This window comes from Cryptotermes secundus, unplaced genomic scaffold (assembly GCF_002891405.2).
Source record: "Cryptotermes secundus unplaced genomic scaffold, Csec_1.0 scaffold960, whole genome shotgun sequence".
Lineage (NCBI taxonomy): Eukaryota > Metazoa > Arthropoda > Insecta > Blattodea > Kalotermitidae > Cryptotermes > Cryptotermes secundus.
In genome coordinates, this window is record NW_019727111.1 from 13179 (window position 1) to 32049 (window position 18871).

Genomic DNA, 18871 nt, shown 5'->3' on the forward strand with positions numbered 1-18871 from the left:
CCGGCCGGCCGCCCTTTACCCCAAAAAGATTCCTGATACTTCTGTCAGAGGCTGAGTCGAACCCCGGGCCATAGGGCGGCTGGAAGGATTAGGCCAACTGAAAAATCCAATGACCTCATTGAGAATCGAACCCGCAACCTTCCGGCTCGTAGCATAGTCCCTCCACCAACTAGGCTACTGCGTGCCCCATACATGTATACTAATATATGTGTTATTTAATGGTGCGCAAACATTCCCACTTGGAACAACGAAACAGCTTGCTACAGGATGGAAATAATCCCTCTCTATATATACGAGTCTGATCGAAATTTTAGTTATAAAATGTCAGTTTACCACACAGCAATTTATTATCGAGCGTTACATTAACGTAAGGTACGTAGTATGTCACGAACTAGCAAACAATCACTTATTTCAGTGTATCGTGAACATTATGTAAGTACTGACAATACACAGATGCTGATATGTGTAGCATATTATATAAATGAGACGGTTTACGATTGGCTATTTATGCGCGGTATTCGTGGGAGATGGCGTTAAACGTCGGCCTCAACGCATCATTCGATAACATGTAGGGCTGGAAAGGAAAACGCGAGGAGTATTACAAAAAAAAAAATCTGTAGCCTGTACTCCACAAGCGAAATATACCGACCGAGCGACCGCCGCTTGTCGGCGAAGTCAGTGCCAACTTTTGCGGATAGAGGGTGTCGCGTGGTCAGTGCAACGAATCTCCACGGCCGTTAATCTCGGTGTTCTAGACCGGAGCCGATATTTCCTTGAAATAGCTCCTCAATTATCCTCACGAGGGTGAGTGGACCCCGGTCCAGACCCACTACTTCTCAGAAAATCTGGCAGCGCTGGGAATCGAACCCGGGACCACTGGATCTGTAGCCAGGAACTCTGACCAAAGAGACGGTCCCAACGGGTGTTACAAATGTTCTGTTTCGCCAGTTTACCTGCTGCTACAGGCCCCATGCATTAAACGACCGGAGTGTTGCCACTGCTATCAAGTTGGCGCTGTTTAGTTAGAATTCTTGTACTGTGTTTCTTATAACTGAGCTAGTGGGATTATCCGCCAGTCTAAAGTACATACCAATAACAACAGCTATTTCTTTGTCTGGCAAGATAGGTCAATGCAGTCCAAGGTTTCCCCGCTTCCGGGTTTCGGAATCTTTACAGACATTTGGTAAGACTTTTTGGACGGGGATCAGCCCACCAAGGTCTACACGTATACAGGAAAACACAAACATACAATCCTGACCGGAATGGCTGGGGCTCGAATCCACGACACAATGCACAGTGATTGAGACTAGCTCTTTCTAACGGGCCCAACTGAGTAGGTTTATCCTTCCCTATCCACCTGAAGACGGAGACAGATCCAGTCTCCGAAACGTCGTGGTCTTTTATCTTTTACATACCAGACGATGGGTGAAGTCCAAAATAAGCCAAAAGAAGTACAGTATACACCATCGTCAGAATCCTTTCAAGTCTAACATTGATCTCGCTTTACAGAGATTCGAATTATGATATTTCACTCACAGGCAGGCCTATGAGCTTTTATGATGGCGCGCATGACTCGGCTCGTCTTGTTACCGCCATATTCCCGAACTCGCTCATCCGAAATCCCTTCCGAACAAGTCAAATTACGAACGAAATAGGAAAACACTCAGTTCGCATCTTTTATACGATTCTGCTACGGTCAACAATTTTGTGGTGTATAGTCTATTAATCACCACCGATAAGATTAACAGTTATTTTTAAAATGTGTTACTGGTGTGTTTTTATAGCATAATAGGGTCTCCAGTGGTTAGAGCATAATGAGAAGTTTCCGAAGCCAGCATGTTTCGTTTTGGGCAATAAAGTCGGTGATTTACTTTTTTGGGGTCACTTTTTGGTCGTCTGTGAACGTTCCCCCCAATTGTAACATTGCGTTTATGAGAAACAGAGATTCGCATTAAAGAATTTCGCTGTGTCCAGAAACGTAACTATTCGTAACGGCGGCGACCGCCTGTAGACGGCGCCTCTGCGCTGCCAATCTCCTGAAGCCAGCCACCCCTGACGGTCGAACACTGACCCGACCAACTGAATAATTAGCAACAATCTCGCCAAAAAGACCTCATTGCGTGTCAACCTCACTGCTGGTACGCGACGACGTAACTAGAGAAGGTAGGATACCGGTTCGTCCGTGGGGGAAATGACACCAAATGTAATAGGTTGGGCCAACAGGAGAGCAGCCTACAGGGCTGGGGTTACACTCGACGCGACTCAGACTCTCGTGCCCAAGCATGGACGTTTCCGCAAGACAGCGTATGTATAAATTTGCGAGCCAGTTTTGACGATTCCGCATAAAAATCGTAATCGGTACTCAAAGACGGAACCACAACAGCGATCGCTACTCACAGACAGAACCACAATAGCAATGGCTACTCACAGACAAAACCACAATAGCAATCGCTACTCACAGACGGAACCACAACAGCGATCGCTACTCACAGATGGAACCACAATAGCAATCGCTACTCACAGACGGAACCACAAGAGTGATCGCTACTCGCAGACGGAACCACAACAGCGATCACTGCTCATGATAACAGAACGAGCCAGTGAAGGCCCGGACGGCACCCATATGGACGTCTTACATGTTGTTCACACGGGCAAAATTAGAGTTCACTTACCGAAGACTGATGCGTGTAGGCTGCGGAGTAAGTCGTCGCATTTGTGGGGCCCATGGGGGTCGCATATCTCACTGGCTGAAAGGGGTTAGCCCCACTGCTCCACGTTCCACCTCGATAGATGCCATTCCCACCCACACTGGTTTGCTGTGCCGTGATGTTACCACCAACAGGGGGACCACGAGGACCACTTTTACCCTGACCACCGTTTCCCGCGTAAGTTGGTCGAGGCCCGTTGGTCCCCTGAAACACAATAATACCATCGTATCACACTTAAGGGTCCACACTGGACCTATCTTCGTAGTACAGGAGCCTCTAGAGCAGTGCTTCTCAACCGCCGGGTCGCGGCCCAGTAGTGGGCCCTGGCATCAATTATACTGGGCCGCGAGAGGCTCTTTTTGAACTTGTCGTTTTCATTTTCTAAGCATTTTTCAGGAATAAATATTTTATAGTGGAAATATTCTGAGGAGAATAATATTTGTGTCGAGAAGTTCAGACACGGAACACCTAAATCTCTGTAGCAAATGTCAGTGAGCAGGCCGCATATTTTTAAACATGGAAGTATTAATGAATGATCGGGAATTTTCAGACATCCAAATCTTTCAACATTCGGGAAAGGCAATACCGATGTTTATGACCAGTCATACAAATTGCCTGCAAGCCGATTGCAATTGGCGGCATATCCTCTCTTCTCAGAACTGAGCGAAATAACATCTGTGTTGCAAATGTCAGTGACCAATCAGCAAGGAAGTGTAAAGAAAATGTTTCCACTGAAAATGAAGATCAAGGCAGTCTGTATCCGGTTCTCAAATCTAGTAATACTGAATACTGTTTCTCCGCAAGTTCGCATTGCAGTGTGTAAGTGCTTGTTTCGAAACCTGAGTGATTTAAATTTTAATATGAATAAGAGACAGGGGACTTTGCTTAATTTTGGTGTTAAGAAATATCATATTGAAGGTGTTTGTGACGCAACAAGTAGTGATTCATCTACCTCAAGCTTACATAGCGATCTCCAGGATGTACAAAATGAAGGGAAAACCACCAGCACACAGAAGAAAAAGTCTGCATCCATTCGTAAGTACATGGACAGCTACTTAAAATTTGGTTTCATACAATGCCCTAACACTGACCAGTTGCCACGACCTCAATGTGTCATTTGTGCTACTGTTCTGGGAAATGAAGCTATGAAGCCATCGCGACTTACCCGACATCTCAACACGACATTCCAATCTAGTCAACAAACCCACTGAATTCTTTATGCGTAAAAGAGATGCACTTAAAGTAGAAAAGAAAATTATTTACCAAGCTTCAACCACTGACACTTCACTTCTGACAGCATCCTATTTAATATCACTACAGACAGATCAATGTAAAAAACCATATTCCATTGGGGAAGAACTCATTAAGCCTTCTTTGATTGCTGCTTGTAATGAAGTATTAAGCCAGTCTGCGGCAAGTAAAATGAAAGACATCCCATTGTCGAATGATACAGTTGGTAGGCGGATATCTGATATGGCAGAAGATACAGAAACGCAAGTCACTGAAAAAAAAATTAAAAAATCGATATTGTTTGCATTACAACTGGACGAATCTACAGATATTCAGAACCACAGCATTTGACTTACGTATGTACGATATATTGACCATGAAGGGAGTGACATGAAGGAAGACATTTTAAGTGTTTGTGAATTACCTACGCACACTATCAGCAGTGAAATTTTAAAAGCTTTAAATGGTTTCATTGAAGATAGAGGTCTCGAATGGAAAAATTGCGTTGGAGTTCGCACTGACGGCGCTGCCTGTCTTACACGTAGAAATTCAGGTCTGGTCACTAAAATTAAGGATATGGAGGGCAATAACTTAGTGTCAACGCATTGCTACATTCATAGGCAAAACCTAGCCTCCAAAAAATGGCACCTGAGCTTAATGAAGTCCTGTCTCAATCTGTTAAGATTATTAATTATATTTTGTTAAAAGCATTATGCGATGAAATGGGCTCTGATCATCAAAATCTTCTTTTCCATTCGGAAGTTCGTTGGTTGTCCCGCGGTAAAGTTCTCAAGAGGTTATATGAACTCCGAAAGGAAGTCGAGCTCTTTCTAATTGATAAGAAAAGTAACCTGTCCCATTATTTCCAGCCAGGCTGGCGTATCTCAGCGACATATTTTCTTACATGAATGAGTTGAATTTTAAACTTCAAGGTCCAGATACAACAATATCTAATGCGTGGAACAAGATCGAATCATTCAAAAAGAAACTCAAACTCTGGCTTAATATGTAAGATTTGAGGCTTTCACGGCGGTGACTATGAAGAAAGCAGTCTCAGTCTGCTTTACCGTGTCTCACGGTGTTGTCGCTTGCAGATTTACCTATACTTTTTCTTCAACCCTGAAGATGGGGGCGATACGTTCCTCCGAAACGTCGGTTAACACCACATATACACGGCGCCAAATCCCAGAAGACTGCTTTCTTCTGGCTTAATATGATTGCAGAAGGAAACAATGAAATGTTTCAGTCGTACTCAGATTATATTATGGAAGCAGATGATTTCTATTCACAGAATTCAGTTTCATATATTATTGCAGCCCACTTGAAAATGTTGTTGTCGTTTGAAAAATATTACCCCGAACATGAGGATCCCCGGAGGCAAAATATGTGGATTGTGAACCCTTTTGTTGAACACAAAGAGACAGCCCTTTCACAAGAAGAAACCCTTCAACTTGTTGAATTATCATCGGACAAAGGACTGGAAAGTACTTTTAATACTATGAGTAATTCGAAATTCTGGATAAGAATGAAAAATGAATATCCAAATTTACATGAAATAGAGGTGAGGTTTCTTCTTTGTTTTTCCACCACATAGCTTTGTGAAACTGCATTTTCTGCCATGACTGTGCTTAAAACGAAACAGAGGAACTGCCTGCAACTTTCTGACTGTCTCCGTTTGGCTTCACTTCAATTCATCCCAGAATTAATAAGCTAACGGACAGAAAACAGAAACAGAAGTCTCACTAGTCTAACTAAAACCTTCCAAACTCAGTTGTGATAAAAGAAACTAAGTTTAACTTTCCAATAACTTATAATTGCTGTGTTAAAGTGCTGGGTCTTTAAAATCAAAATATTAATTAGTGTTGGAAGTAGTGTTTAGAATTGAGAGATTCATACATTTTTATTTATCAAATTACATACTTTACATATATAATTATTTGGCGTGTGTATGTGATAATAGCCGGTCACGGTAGCCGAGCGGTCTAAGGCATGTACTGTCTTCGCTCGCTCGGAAACCGAGATCGTGGATTCGAATCCCACTCAGGGCATGGATGTTTAGTTTGTGTGTGTGCGTTTTTCTGTTTGTGTACAGGCAGAGGCCTTGCGACGAGCTGATCACCCGCCCAAGGAGTCGTACCTAATGTGTAAGATCTAGAAAAACCGAAGTGAACGGAGAAGTTCAGGGAGGTAGGCCTAGGCCCACTGGGGCTGTAGTGCCATAAAAAAAAAAATGTGATAATAAGTGTTTCACCGGCAAGTTGACATCCTTCTGCGTCTTCCCCTACTCAGCTGACTTCTATGGTGAGTTACAATGCATAAATATTTTTCTCACTACCGTTTTTCAAACCAACATCATTAAAATCAATTTAATAATACAATAATCAATTTTACGCCGAATAACATAAGTTTTTGGTGATCAGCATGGGATATGTCAATGAAAATTAGCACAAATTAATTTAATGAAGTTGGTCTGAGGAAACTACAATATGCTACAAAATTTTATTAGTCCAGTGATTGATAACTAATTTAAATGTAATTTTATGTTTGTCAACATGCCACACCGTATACATAAGTGTACTAATACTCTTTATGATTATGCTATAATTAATTTCTAATATTACGTTAGCTTAATGCATGAACTTTAACAAAACTGGAAAGGTATTTACGAGTAAATTTGTTGGGACTGGGCCCTCGTCTTATAAAAAAGAACTTACTGGGGCCGCGGTCTCACAAAGGTTGAGAACCACTGCTCTAGAGCAGTGGTTCTCAACCGCCGGGCCCTTTTCTTATAGAAAAAGAATTTACCGGGCCGCGGTTTGACAAAGGTTCAGAATCACTGCTCTAGAGCAACTGGTAACTATATAAATGATGCTTACATCTTCTGGTCAGATGGCCACGTTTGTTAAGTTGACGGAAACCTTACCTTGCCATTTATTTGCTAACGACAAACAGGATGCACCCTGTGAATATATCCTACTTACATTTAATCCCCTCCGGGTCCTTAGTCTTCCACCCTATCAACTACATTCACGCATCGTTTCCATCATGTGAGCTGCATGCTCTCGCCATATGAATCCTCTTGTGAAGCATCTGATTATGTACGAGTACATCCTCACATCTCTTCATACCGCTTTGTCCTCAAACGGCCTTAACGCCATATAACTCACTCTCAGTTTGCACGTGCTCATATCAATGAACCGTGAGGTTAGATGAAATAATGTAAGGAAAAGGGCTACAAGCCTCTGTAGACTACCACACTTCTGGATGTGTCGCCGAACATTCTGGAAAATCAATGAAGAAAGTTGTCTTCTGGGTTTAGGCACCGTGTATTCTTCGTTTTGGCCGACGTTTCGGAGGAACGTAGCGCCTCCATCTTCAGAGCAGTTGAATAGCTGCGGAGAGCAGTAGCTGTGGTGATAGGATGTGGAAGGTGCTGCTTATATACGAAGTAGGCAGGGNAAGATGGAGGCGCTACGTTCCTCCGAAACGTCGGCCAAAACGAAGAATACACGGTGCCTAAACCCAGAAGACAACTTTCTTCATTGTCATCGCCGTGAAAACCTCAAAACTTACATTCTGGAAAATCGTTACTTACATTTCGAAGGAACCTGATGCTTCCATCTTCAGGGAATCAGACAGCAAATTTCAGTCACTGCGGTCAGAACCTTGATTTACACCGGACGTTCCTTACACAAAGCACGACGTGCCCTGATTATTACAATACAAAGACTTAAGACAAAGCATTGTGGCTTGTGAAAAAAAAAAATCTTATACGAGATTTTGACGAATTCACAAGTTTTACACCCCCTTGAATATAATCTAAAGGTGGTTCTTACGATGTGTCTGTATGTACGTGCGCCGTGCTAATGGCTGAACCGATTGGGCGGATTGTAATCATATTAGGTAAAACGTACCCAGCATACGTGTACGTGTGAACCGGGATAGCACAGTCGGTATAGCGACTGGCTACGGGGTGGACGAGAGGGGTCGGAGTTCAAGTGCCGTTAGGGTCAAGAATATTCTCTTCTCCAAGACGTCAAGATCGGCTCTGGGACCCACCCAGCCTCCTACCCAATGAGTACCGGAGGCTCTTTCCCCAGGGGTAAAGCGACAGAGGCGTAAAGCACACCACTCACCTCCAGCTAGTGGCGAGGTCAAGAAAATGTGGATATCCACTCCACATACGCCTTCATGGTGTTACAGTTACCTTTACCTTACTCATCATTGTCCGTGACCACCAAAGTAGGGGGCCTTTCAGATAAGCACAAAAAACAAAGCTACATTTTCTCAAAGACGGCTGTAACGATTTTGACTACATTTAAGTATGAAGAGAGCAGTCTTCTGGGATTTGGCACCGTGTATATGTGGTNACTTAAGTAATTTATAAATGCTACTTAACTCCCTAAATAAAATCAGCAAGGTTTTTAGCGGACCACATGCGAATGTCTGCAGATGTTCTGTAACAACGTCCAGTGCTGTGGTTTTGCGGCACACCCACTTGCCTTGAAAATACTACAGGTTCTTACTACCAGATGACACTACTTTAGTGTCTGTTCATAAATCAGCAGCAGAACGTGTTCATTACTTTGGAAACCTGTTTCACATCTCGCGCGGACCAGTGGACCCTGGTGCCAAGTCATTCGTTCGGCTGGCGCAAATACGTTTCCCGATAAGCTTTTTGTAAGCATGCCATGAAGGCATTCACCTCCAAGTCATGACCGTGACGACGGTTTTATACAATATTCTTAAGCAGCAGCACAGAACCCGACATAATCATCAGACTGCGCCGTTCTGCTGGATGATTAAGCTAATAACGCGTTTTTAATAAAAAAAAAATCAGAAATATGACGGGCTCTGTTCCCGGTGTGGTGTCAAGATAGCTCGGTCGGTATAGAGACTGGGCTACGCACTGGATATTTGAGCATTCGGGGTTCCATTCCCGCGACAAAAATATCGGAGTTCTCACTTCACAGAATCCTGAGCAGCTTTGGGAACCATCCGGTCTCGCGTAAAGGGTACCGAAGCGGCCTCCGTAGTCTAGAGGTAACGTTCCCACCTCGTGACTCAAGGTACGCGGGTTCAAACCCGGCGGAGGTCGTGGAATTTTTAACGGCGGAAAAATTCAGGGAACAAGTCCTCCGGGAGGGACTTTAAGCCGTGGGTCCCGTGTCGTACCTTTACGGCACGTAAAAGAACCTCATGTCCTAAGGGGACCTCTGAGCGTAATGCAGGACATTTCCCGCCCAATAATAGTCTCTAACGCCTCTGGTAGATGGGAGAAGCATCGAGATACCGCTGAGCCAGTAGAGGCCGAACTCGCTCGCTGAGTCGGGACTGGTAGAATATCACAGGGGGACGCACAATGGACCAATATCTGGTCTAAGTGCATGGGGAAACCCACCCTCTTCTACAACAACAACAACAACAACAAAGGGTACCGAGGACTCCTTTCCGTGTGATACAGTGGCCGGGGGAGGGGGGTTAGAGAGCGTGGAGCTAGGCTTCCACCCCCCTCATACGTCTTCATGGTGTGGTGCTTAAGCCAACCGAGGGACGTTATATATACCTCTCAGTGTTCCTGGTAGTCACGCAGTTTACAACAGGGTCTCGGGTTCAAGACCGATGTGTCATTTTGGAATTGTAGGTACGCCTTCTCATACCCTCCCTTCTAACCCAATGCATGCATGATGGTCTGATCCCCATATCGGGGGTCTTACAATGTCAAAACTATGGGATAAATTCTAAGTTAAGACGACGAGCATTATACGCACAAAATGAAACAACTGCGGCGTGTGGAAAGAATGCCGCTACATGAGAACAATCCCACTCTCAGAGCATTTTATAGCACGACCCAAAACGAACGATGCAGAGAAGGAACGCAGCAAGAAGCCCTGTTCGTGGGTCTGTCTTTACTTATAATTAGGCAGGAAAGGGAAATGAACACACAATTATAATAACTGTTCTAATTAGCGGCATGAGGCAGACACACCTCGCTTCACAGGTCCTGAAACCCGTTTTAAGCATCAAGTGTTCCGGGTGTTGCACGTTCGTACGTTGCAGAGTCCGATGAAAAACGTAAAGTTGTCTGTGCTTAGCTAGTTAAGCATGCCATAAAGACGTATGGGGGACTGGAGGTATAGCTCTGCCATCATTAAAATCGGCACTAGATGGAGGTGACAAGTGGTCAGTTTCACGTTCCTGCCGCTTTACACTCCGAAAAAACGGCCCCCCCTAACCACTGGTCTCTATCCCGACTCCTGCGTCCGATGATGAAGGATCTGGAAGGATGTAGTAGTGTTGATCTGAGATAGAATCCCAGCATTACAGTGGAGCGACGGAGTAAAATCACGACAGATCTAAGTTAGGATAGCCGGTGTTCGGGCCGAGATTTAAACCCAGTACTTACCCAGCATAAGTCTGGAGCGTTATTTCCAGACCACCCTGTTGTGTTGGATTATCTACGTTTACGCAGATTATAAACTATTTTTTGCGCAAATACAGAAAGACGATAATTTCGTTAATACTTCATACTGATAACGAAGTAATAAGAACCATTAGGTACAGCATGCAGTAGTTAGAAACTCGGCAGATTTTACGTACCAACAAAGTTGTCCTCCTTGGATGCTACTCCTCGACTAACATACACATTTCTATAGTGTGTACCAAAATGATTGGAGCGGTTTCAAGGGGACATAACTGCTTTGGAAATGCACGCAGAAGTATGCTTCCCACATGGAATGAAACAGCAGGTATTCAAGTTCTCACCGCATGTGCAATCCCACTCCCCCCCCTCGCGGTTCCTGACGTTACAAAGAGAAAATGGCGACTCCGGAGCAGAAAGCGTTTTGTGTGATGGAGTTTGCGAAACATGAATCAGTTGTTTCTGTTCAGCGGGCCTTCCGGAGAAATTTTCAGAGTGATCCTCCATCTGCCAACAGCATTAGGCATTGGTATCAGCAGTTTCAGACAACGGGATGCCTTTGAAAAGGGAAAAGGGCAGGACGTCCGCGTGTGTCAGAAGAAAGTGTGGAACGGGTGAGACAGTCTTTTCATCGCAGTCCGAACAAATCTGTGCGCCATGCGATTCGTGAACTGGAGATGTCGACTATGGCTTTCTGGAGGGTGTTGCGAAGAGAGACTGGAAATGAAGCCCTATTGTCTTCACTTGGTGGTTTCTTCAATAATTTTGGTACACAAACAGAAACAAACTTCGTGGCCTGTAGTCCGCAAGCGAACTATACCGACTGAGCGATCGCCGATTGTCGGCGAAGTTAGTGCCAACTTTTGCGGATAGACGGTGTCACGTGGTCAGCGCAACGGTTTCCCACGGCCGTTAATCTCGGTTTTATAGACCGGAGCCGCTATTTCCTTCAAATTCATTCACTCATTATTGTAGGGGGTGGGTTTCCCCATGCACCGCGACCAGTTGTTGATTTTGGTACACAAACAGAAACAAACTTCGTGGCCTGTAGTCCGCAAGCGAACTATACCGACTGAGCGATCGCCGATTGTCGGCGAAGTTAGTGCCAACTTTTGCGGATAGACGGTGTCACGTGGTCAGCGCAACGGTTTCCCACGGCCGTTAATCTCGGTTTTATAGACCGGAGCCGCTATTTCCTTCAAATTCATTCACTCATTATTGTAGGGGGTGGGTTTCCCCATGCACCGCGACCAGTTGTTGATCTATTGTACGTCCCCCTTTGATATTCTACCAGTCGCCATACCCTTCCGGTACTGGTGCTCCCTATCAGCCCCGTTCACCCAGCGAGTTCGGCCCCTCTACTGGCAGTGGTACCCGATACTTCCCCATCCACCGGAGGCATTGGAAACTACTTGGGCGGGAAACTTTTTACCTAATTTTGCTCAGAGGTCTCCTAGAGACACGAGGATCTTTTACGTGCCGTAAATCTACGACATGGGACCCACGGCTTAAAGTCCTAGACTACGGAGGCCGCTTTTCCTTGAAATAACTCCTCAACTATCCTCACTAGGCTGAGTGGAACCCGTTCCTGGCCCACTACTTCTCACAAAATCTGGTAGTGCCGGGAATCGAACCCGGACCTCTCGATCTGTAGCCAGGAACTCTAGACCACAGAGGCGGTCCCAATTTTGGTACACAAACAAAACAAACTCCGTGGATTGAGTCCGCAAACAAACTATACCGACCGAGCGACGGCCACTTGTCGGCGAAGTTTCTGTGGTCTAGTGGTCAGAGTTCCTGGCTACAGATCCTGAGGTCCCGGGTTCGATTTCCGGGGCTGCATAAACATTGCGGCATGCCAACTGACTGGCATGACTGGCCAACCCGAGGTTTGTATTTGTACCGGTCGACGAATCTCGGAGATAATTTGTTATACCTGCAGTTTCTTCTTGGGCCCATTCATAATACATCCCTCCCGGCTTAAATTCCTGTTTCTGTTTCGAATCCTCCACTCCTGGCAGGCTGCAACCCGCATTCAGAATCTCCGCGATCTAACGTCATATAGTGGAATCGGTGAAGTTGCCCCTGTGTTTAATTTTTGAGCACCTCGTCATGTAGGGAATATTAGGGATGGGGGGCATAATTCCACCATTCTTAACCTCTGCTTCACGCTCTGGCCGCTATGTCCCCAGGTGAACAGCCTCTGCAACTCACCGGATTTGAGGCTGGGTGTGACGAACTGCCGGTCTGGTAGCTATAGTAAAATGTCTCTTGAATCTACCGGAATTGCAAGCCCAATCGCTATGTTGTCTAGCTCGTAGCGTTGTCGCTATACAGACTGCTCGATTCCTGTATAGGATAAGTCATATAAATCACTGTTACGATCATGACCATACCTACAATAAGCAGAGAGACTTAACTGCTTACACGTGCCTAGCAATGACCTTGTTTTACGTCAGTCACTGTACAATTCTACATACACGTACATAACGTAAATGTCTGGGGAAATTCGGTAGCCAGGACTGTAAAATTACATGTCGAATTCGTAAAAATGGAGAAAAACAAAAAGTTCGATCATTTGGTAAATATAAAAACACGTGACCTATCAGTTCGAATTACGAAAATGAGAACTGTTTTGTCTGAAAACAAACGCAAATGTAATGTTTGTATAAGAGGAGTGCAAACTCCCTGCAATGTCGCAGACAGTTCATAAACGTGATCTCGCATTTTGCATGGAACAACAGTTTTCATATGTCAACAACTTGAAACATAGAGACGGCGCGAAACTTTAGGTTACGTTCCCATAAATTAAAGGCAAGTACCTAGCAACCTGACTCAAGCAGTGACGTCTCTCTCTGGTCCTGGTTGAGGAGGATTCTTCACGGTTGTCCTTGCTCTTTCCAGGCAACTGCCAGGAGAGTAGGCCTACCCCCAAATGAGGTCACAAACGCTTCCTTCCGAACTGTTGTTGTTGTTGTTATTAGAGAGGGTGGGTTTCCCCATGCACTTAGACCAGATATTGGTCCATTGTGCGTCCCCCTGTGATATTCTACCAGTCTCTATTCCCTATCGGTACTGGTGCGTACCATCAGTCCCGACTCAGCCAGCGAGTTCGGCCTCTACTGGCTCAGCGGTATCTCGATGCTTCCCCATCTACCAGAGGCATTAGAGACTACTGTTGGGCGGGAAATGTCCTGAATTTGGCTCAGAGGTCCCCTTGGGACATGAGGTTCTTTAACGTGCCGTAAAGCTACGACACGGGACCCACGGCTTAAATTCCCTCCAGGAGGACTTGTTTCCTGAATTTTCCCGCCCTTAAAAATTCCACGACCTCCGCCGGGTTTGAACCCGCGTACCTTGAGTCACGAGGTGGGAACGTTACCCCTAGACTACGGAGGCCGCTAGCGCTTCCTTCCGGATTATTACGACGAATTCGACGTTCACTAATCACTGCAATATCCGACGCTATGTGGACACTCTGAGACACACCTGCTACACCCCCCCCCCAAACACATAATTTTGTACGCGTGAGAAGAAACGTCTTAAATCATACAAATCCCGGTTATCATAGAAACGAGCTAACATGCTGTACGAGCGTAATGTTATATACTAGGTCACGAACGAGAAGAGTCTTTTGTTTCTGTGTATCGTATTCTACTCTGTGAGTATTGATGTGGACCAGCGTGTGTGTCGGGTAGTATACTATACATGGAGAGGGGTTACGACTGACTGTGCGTGAGTGTCATTCGTAGGAGATAACATTGTAAGTCAGTCTGTGCATAACATTCGATATGTTGGACCTAAGAGGAATATGGGAGAAAACGGGAGAAATTAATGGTACGAAAATTTGTAAGAGAAATTATGGGACTTCCCGTTAAATTCTCAACGGGCGTTACACTAGTTATTTAGAATTTTCATCTGCACGAACCTCAAGCGCTGGTTTAAAATCAGTTCACGGAATTTATACAGCTGGGTGAAAATTAAAAATTATGTGTGTGTGTGGGGGGGGGGAGATGAGCACGACTGAAGTTCGCGGGTTCCACTCGTCACGACACTTCGTTATGATTACAGTGCGATTCTACGAACCTGAAGAAAATACATAAAGATAATATCTCAGACTGATTATAAAAGGGTTGATCGCAACTACCCAGGAGGCTGCGGCTTATTCTAAGAAGGAGGGGGTCGCCGATGTAAATAATAATTTAAAATACAACTGCATTCACGCATAGCTTGGTAAGTAAGTCAGTGCTTTCGGAAAAGTTATTAGCAGCCGGCGAAATATTTCGCATTTTTTGTGACTATTCTAAAGTTCTCTGGCGATGTCCAGAACTGTACGTGTGACCTACCGAAATTGGNGGGGGGGGGGTTACATATATTATTTAGTGCACGGAGGTAACACAAAGTTTAAAAACCCCTGGACTAGCTCAATTGTACACAGCCTTCCTTACACATCGAACAACGCCTGACAAATGCCGTTATGAATCACTGTTAATGACCGTTAGGGCCTGCCAAGGACCGCCTCTGTGGTCTAGCGGTCAGAATTTCTAGCTACAGATCCAGAGGTCCGGGTTCGATTCCCGGCCCTACCACATTTTCTGAGAAGCTGTAGATCTGGAACGGGGTCCACTCAGCCTCGTGAGCACAACTGAGGAGCTATTTCAAGGAAATATGCGGCTACGGTCTAGAAAACCGAGATTAACGGCAGTGGAGATTCGTTGCGCTGACCACATGACATCCTCTATCCGCAAAAGTTGTCACTAACTTTGCCGACAAGCGGCGGTCGCTCGGTCGGTATAGTTCGCTTGCGGACTCAACCAATTACTCTACCGCGTGCCCCTTACATAAATTGGTACCAGGGGTAAAGACGCCTGGGCGTGAAGCTGAACATTCACCTAACTAGTGCCGAGGTCAAGAATGGTGGACCTATACCTCCACTCCCCCACATGGCTTCATGGCAGTGCTTAATTAAGCACAGGGACAACTTCAACGCCGTAATCTAGTGTAAACACCTTTCGTTGTCATGGTTGCTGTGACATGTACAAAGGTTACGCACTGACTGTTGTCATGGTTCACTGGTGTCCTAATTAAGGAAATGATGGGGAAATTGACTTGGACTCGAACCCACGCATGTAACAGCAAACTCAACTAATTTGATCTTTGACATTTTCTGCGACGCCATGTTCAGGGTAAAAATAAGAACGGGACGTACACACAGAAAGGAGACCTGCTAGGTTGGCAAACACGTCTGCCAGGCAGAATGTAGACAACTCAGGCGATATTAACCAACAGACATTCCAAATTCCACTCATATTGTGCCCTTAAGAACTGTATATACACTCTTTTGTTTGATGGCTGTTTTAAGTACCTCTCTTCAAGTCAATAATGGACCATTTTGTGGTATTATCCTGGCTTGTGACTGGGACTGAGGAAAATCAAGAAAACCTGTCAGGATAGTTGGTGGCCAGGCCGAGATTTCAGCCGTGCACCTCCCGAATACAAGTGAGAAGAGACACCGCTCGAGCCAATGTCCTGGGTGTGGACTCTTGTGCGTCTGCCATCTTGCAAGCAGAATATTGCCGGTAGTGGAGAGCAGATTAATAGGAAGACCAAGTTTGTTTCCGTGAACGTATGTTACCGTCTTTGCAGCCTACTTTTCTACTGATTGAGATTGGGGATTATTTAACGACTGCGTATCAAACTCCAAATGATATCTGGCGTCAAATAAGATGGGATGGAGGAAATGTACAGTAATCTGGAAGTGACTGCGAGAAAACGTATTTCACGGTAATAGTCAGTACAGCGACTGGCTACGGCTGGACGGCCGAGGGGTCGGAGTTCGAGTCCCAATTTTTAATTTTTTTATTATTCTTAGTGGGGTGAGACTGAGTCCACTTGGTACTGCGACCAGATAACAGATGATGACTGTGGCGCGACGAATGCCAGGGGAAACTGAAGTACTCGAAGAAAACCTGCCCATTTCCACTTTGTCCACCACAAATCCCATACGAGCTGACCGGGGCTCGAGCCTGGGCCGCTGCGGTGTAGCCGCCTGTGCAAAATTGTAACTAAACATTTCGCGGGAATTTGCGCAACATAAAAAGCAACAATCATATTGGGGGAAGTGATCAAAGCTGCGGTATGACTAGGGCCTAGTGTAATATAAAAATTTATACCAAATATCAATATCTCTTTCTGGGCGTTCGCAAACACAATGTTTTAACGGAGTTTCATCAAACTTGTTATTGGAAATTTTGTTAGAAGGTTGGCGACCCATTCAAATTTCAATTCCAACTGGAGAATACTAATAACGGACAACTTACGAGTACATGAAATACCGACATGCGTTTGTATCAGCATCTCGAATGTAAGCAGCGTGTGACTAAATATTATTCCGGCGACACAAATTTTTAAACAAGATCTTCAGAGAAAACTGAAATGCCCACCTTATATCCAACACTTTTTCGGCATATTTCACAGGTTTCGAGATAACTAAAGGAAACGGACGGAACGCGGCCAGAAATTTATGCTATGCGTATATTTTCTAAATTGTTGCGAAATTTACGCATAACATATAACAGTTCTAGAGCTGTTGGCGAAGACAAATAATAAGTGCGCCAACTGGGAACAGGACCCCAGTCACCAGCCCAAAGCCAATTACTACCCTCACTGAGCTATCCCGGCTATCAGTTCGAAATTTCATGAAAAAGCACAACTCAGTACAGTGTGCTCGCATGTTACGCAAATCTGAAATATGCGAGGTCACTGGATTTTTGAACTGAACTCGTCCTTCCTGCCGCACTATGGCTCTGGGGTCGACTCATCCTCTAACAGAAATGAGTTCCAGGTATTCCTGGGGGTTAAGGGCATCCGGCCGGCGCGTAAGGCTGATAACCTCACAGCCATTTGTGAGCCGACTGTCTAGAAAATGTGGGAGCCTCAACGTCTCACAAGCCTAAGGGCCTCCACGGGAAATTTGAAATAGTGCGATGAAAAAATATTAATAAAGTCTCATTTTATGCGCAAAGTTTGAAATCATGCGAATCCCAAAAGAAATTACTTCACGTTTATTCCCATGAGACGACATGCTGTCTCGAACGATGCGACGCCTTCCGGAACGCATCCTCGCATAAAATCCAACCGCACTGTGTACCCGGTCAAGTTATATAAAGCTTGGAATGTCCGATACAGAGGAGTATAAGGACTTCGTGATGACGGCATAATTCATGTACAGGAAGCACGAGAAACAGGTTGGCCTTGAATCGTGAACATTTAACCCACTTCGCTACGTACTGGCAGCACGATCCTCGATCGATATACATTCCGAGTCTATAAAACATCTCTGACGTTGTGACGTCAGCCACCGCCGTACATTTTTACACCACCGTTACGTCACTAGAACTTACTGTCAACATTCAATAACAACCAAAACTGCCACACTGAGGATTTCGACGAACAATCATAACCTTAGATTCACAATAACATAATTTCCTTCGTGAGAAGCCGCCAATCGATCAGCTGCTCAAGAACTTCCCAACATTATACGAGACCATGAACATTACCATGTTCATAAGAGTCCTCCACTAGGCCCTATCCCGAGCCACATCAATCCAATCCATACTACCCCATCTTATCTAAGATCCATTTTAATACTATCCTCTCACCTATGTAGAGGTGTTCCTACTGATCTCTTTACCTTCCTGTTTCCCCATCAAAATCCTGTATGCATTCCTCGACTTGATCATTCTAATTATACTTGGCGAGGAGTAGAAGTTATAAAGCTCCTCGTTATGCAGTTTTCTCCAACCTCCTGTCACTTCATCTCTCTTCGGTCCAAATATTCTCCTCAGCACCCTGTTCTCAAACACCCTCACAGTCTGTGTTTCCCCTTTCCTCCGTAAGGTTGCCTACGCAGAGTTCCAGAGATGTTTTATAAAAAGTGTACCATTATAATTCTCGAGGGACACAACTAGGGTAGATATAGACTAACGTACAAAAACAAAAGAGCATCAAGATATCGACAAACAGAAACTGACGAAAGTCACAATTCAATCATAACGCCCAATAAGAGAAAAACATACAAGATGCTCTTCCAAACAAGTATTTATTCGTCAAAACAGCTACGGATGACAACATTCAGACTACTAGCCAAATGATGAATCGAGGCTGACGTTAACAACCAATATTCAATGGGAAATCTCTCTCCTTTGTATAATTCACTTCGCATATTCACGATAATGGCAGACATGTTTACAAAACTTTTAAATGTGTATTTATATTCTAAATTAGCGCTCGCACTTCTCACCGTCCCTGTGCAACCTCGTAGACACATTTCAAAAGCATTAGTCTCTTCCTATTACTGGAACACTACATGTTTCGACCCAACTGGCTGCCATCATCAGGTGTACAAGTTGTAGAGGAAACTCCTGCCCCCGTGTCACGCTACTACACATTGTATTTTAAGAAGTAAAATATTTATAAAACGTTTTTAAAAATTTAAAGACAATGCCGTGAC

At 44.7% G+C, this 18871-nt stretch overlaps 1 protein-coding gene across 1 annotated transcript in view; it reads right to left on the reverse strand.

Annotated features, from left to right (window-relative positions):
* Positions 1-2672: 2672 nt before the first annotated feature.
* LOC111864529 overlaps positions 2673-18871 on the reverse strand; it is a gene marked incomplete at its 3' end in the record, with an annotated part of 126751 nt that continues 110552 nt past the window's right edge. The window contains exon 2 of the mRNA XM_023851835.2: positions 2673-2912. Within this exon, the coding sequence (XP_023707603.1) occupies positions 2673-2912 (240 nt within the window). The remainder of the gene's footprint in view (positions 2913-18871) is intronic.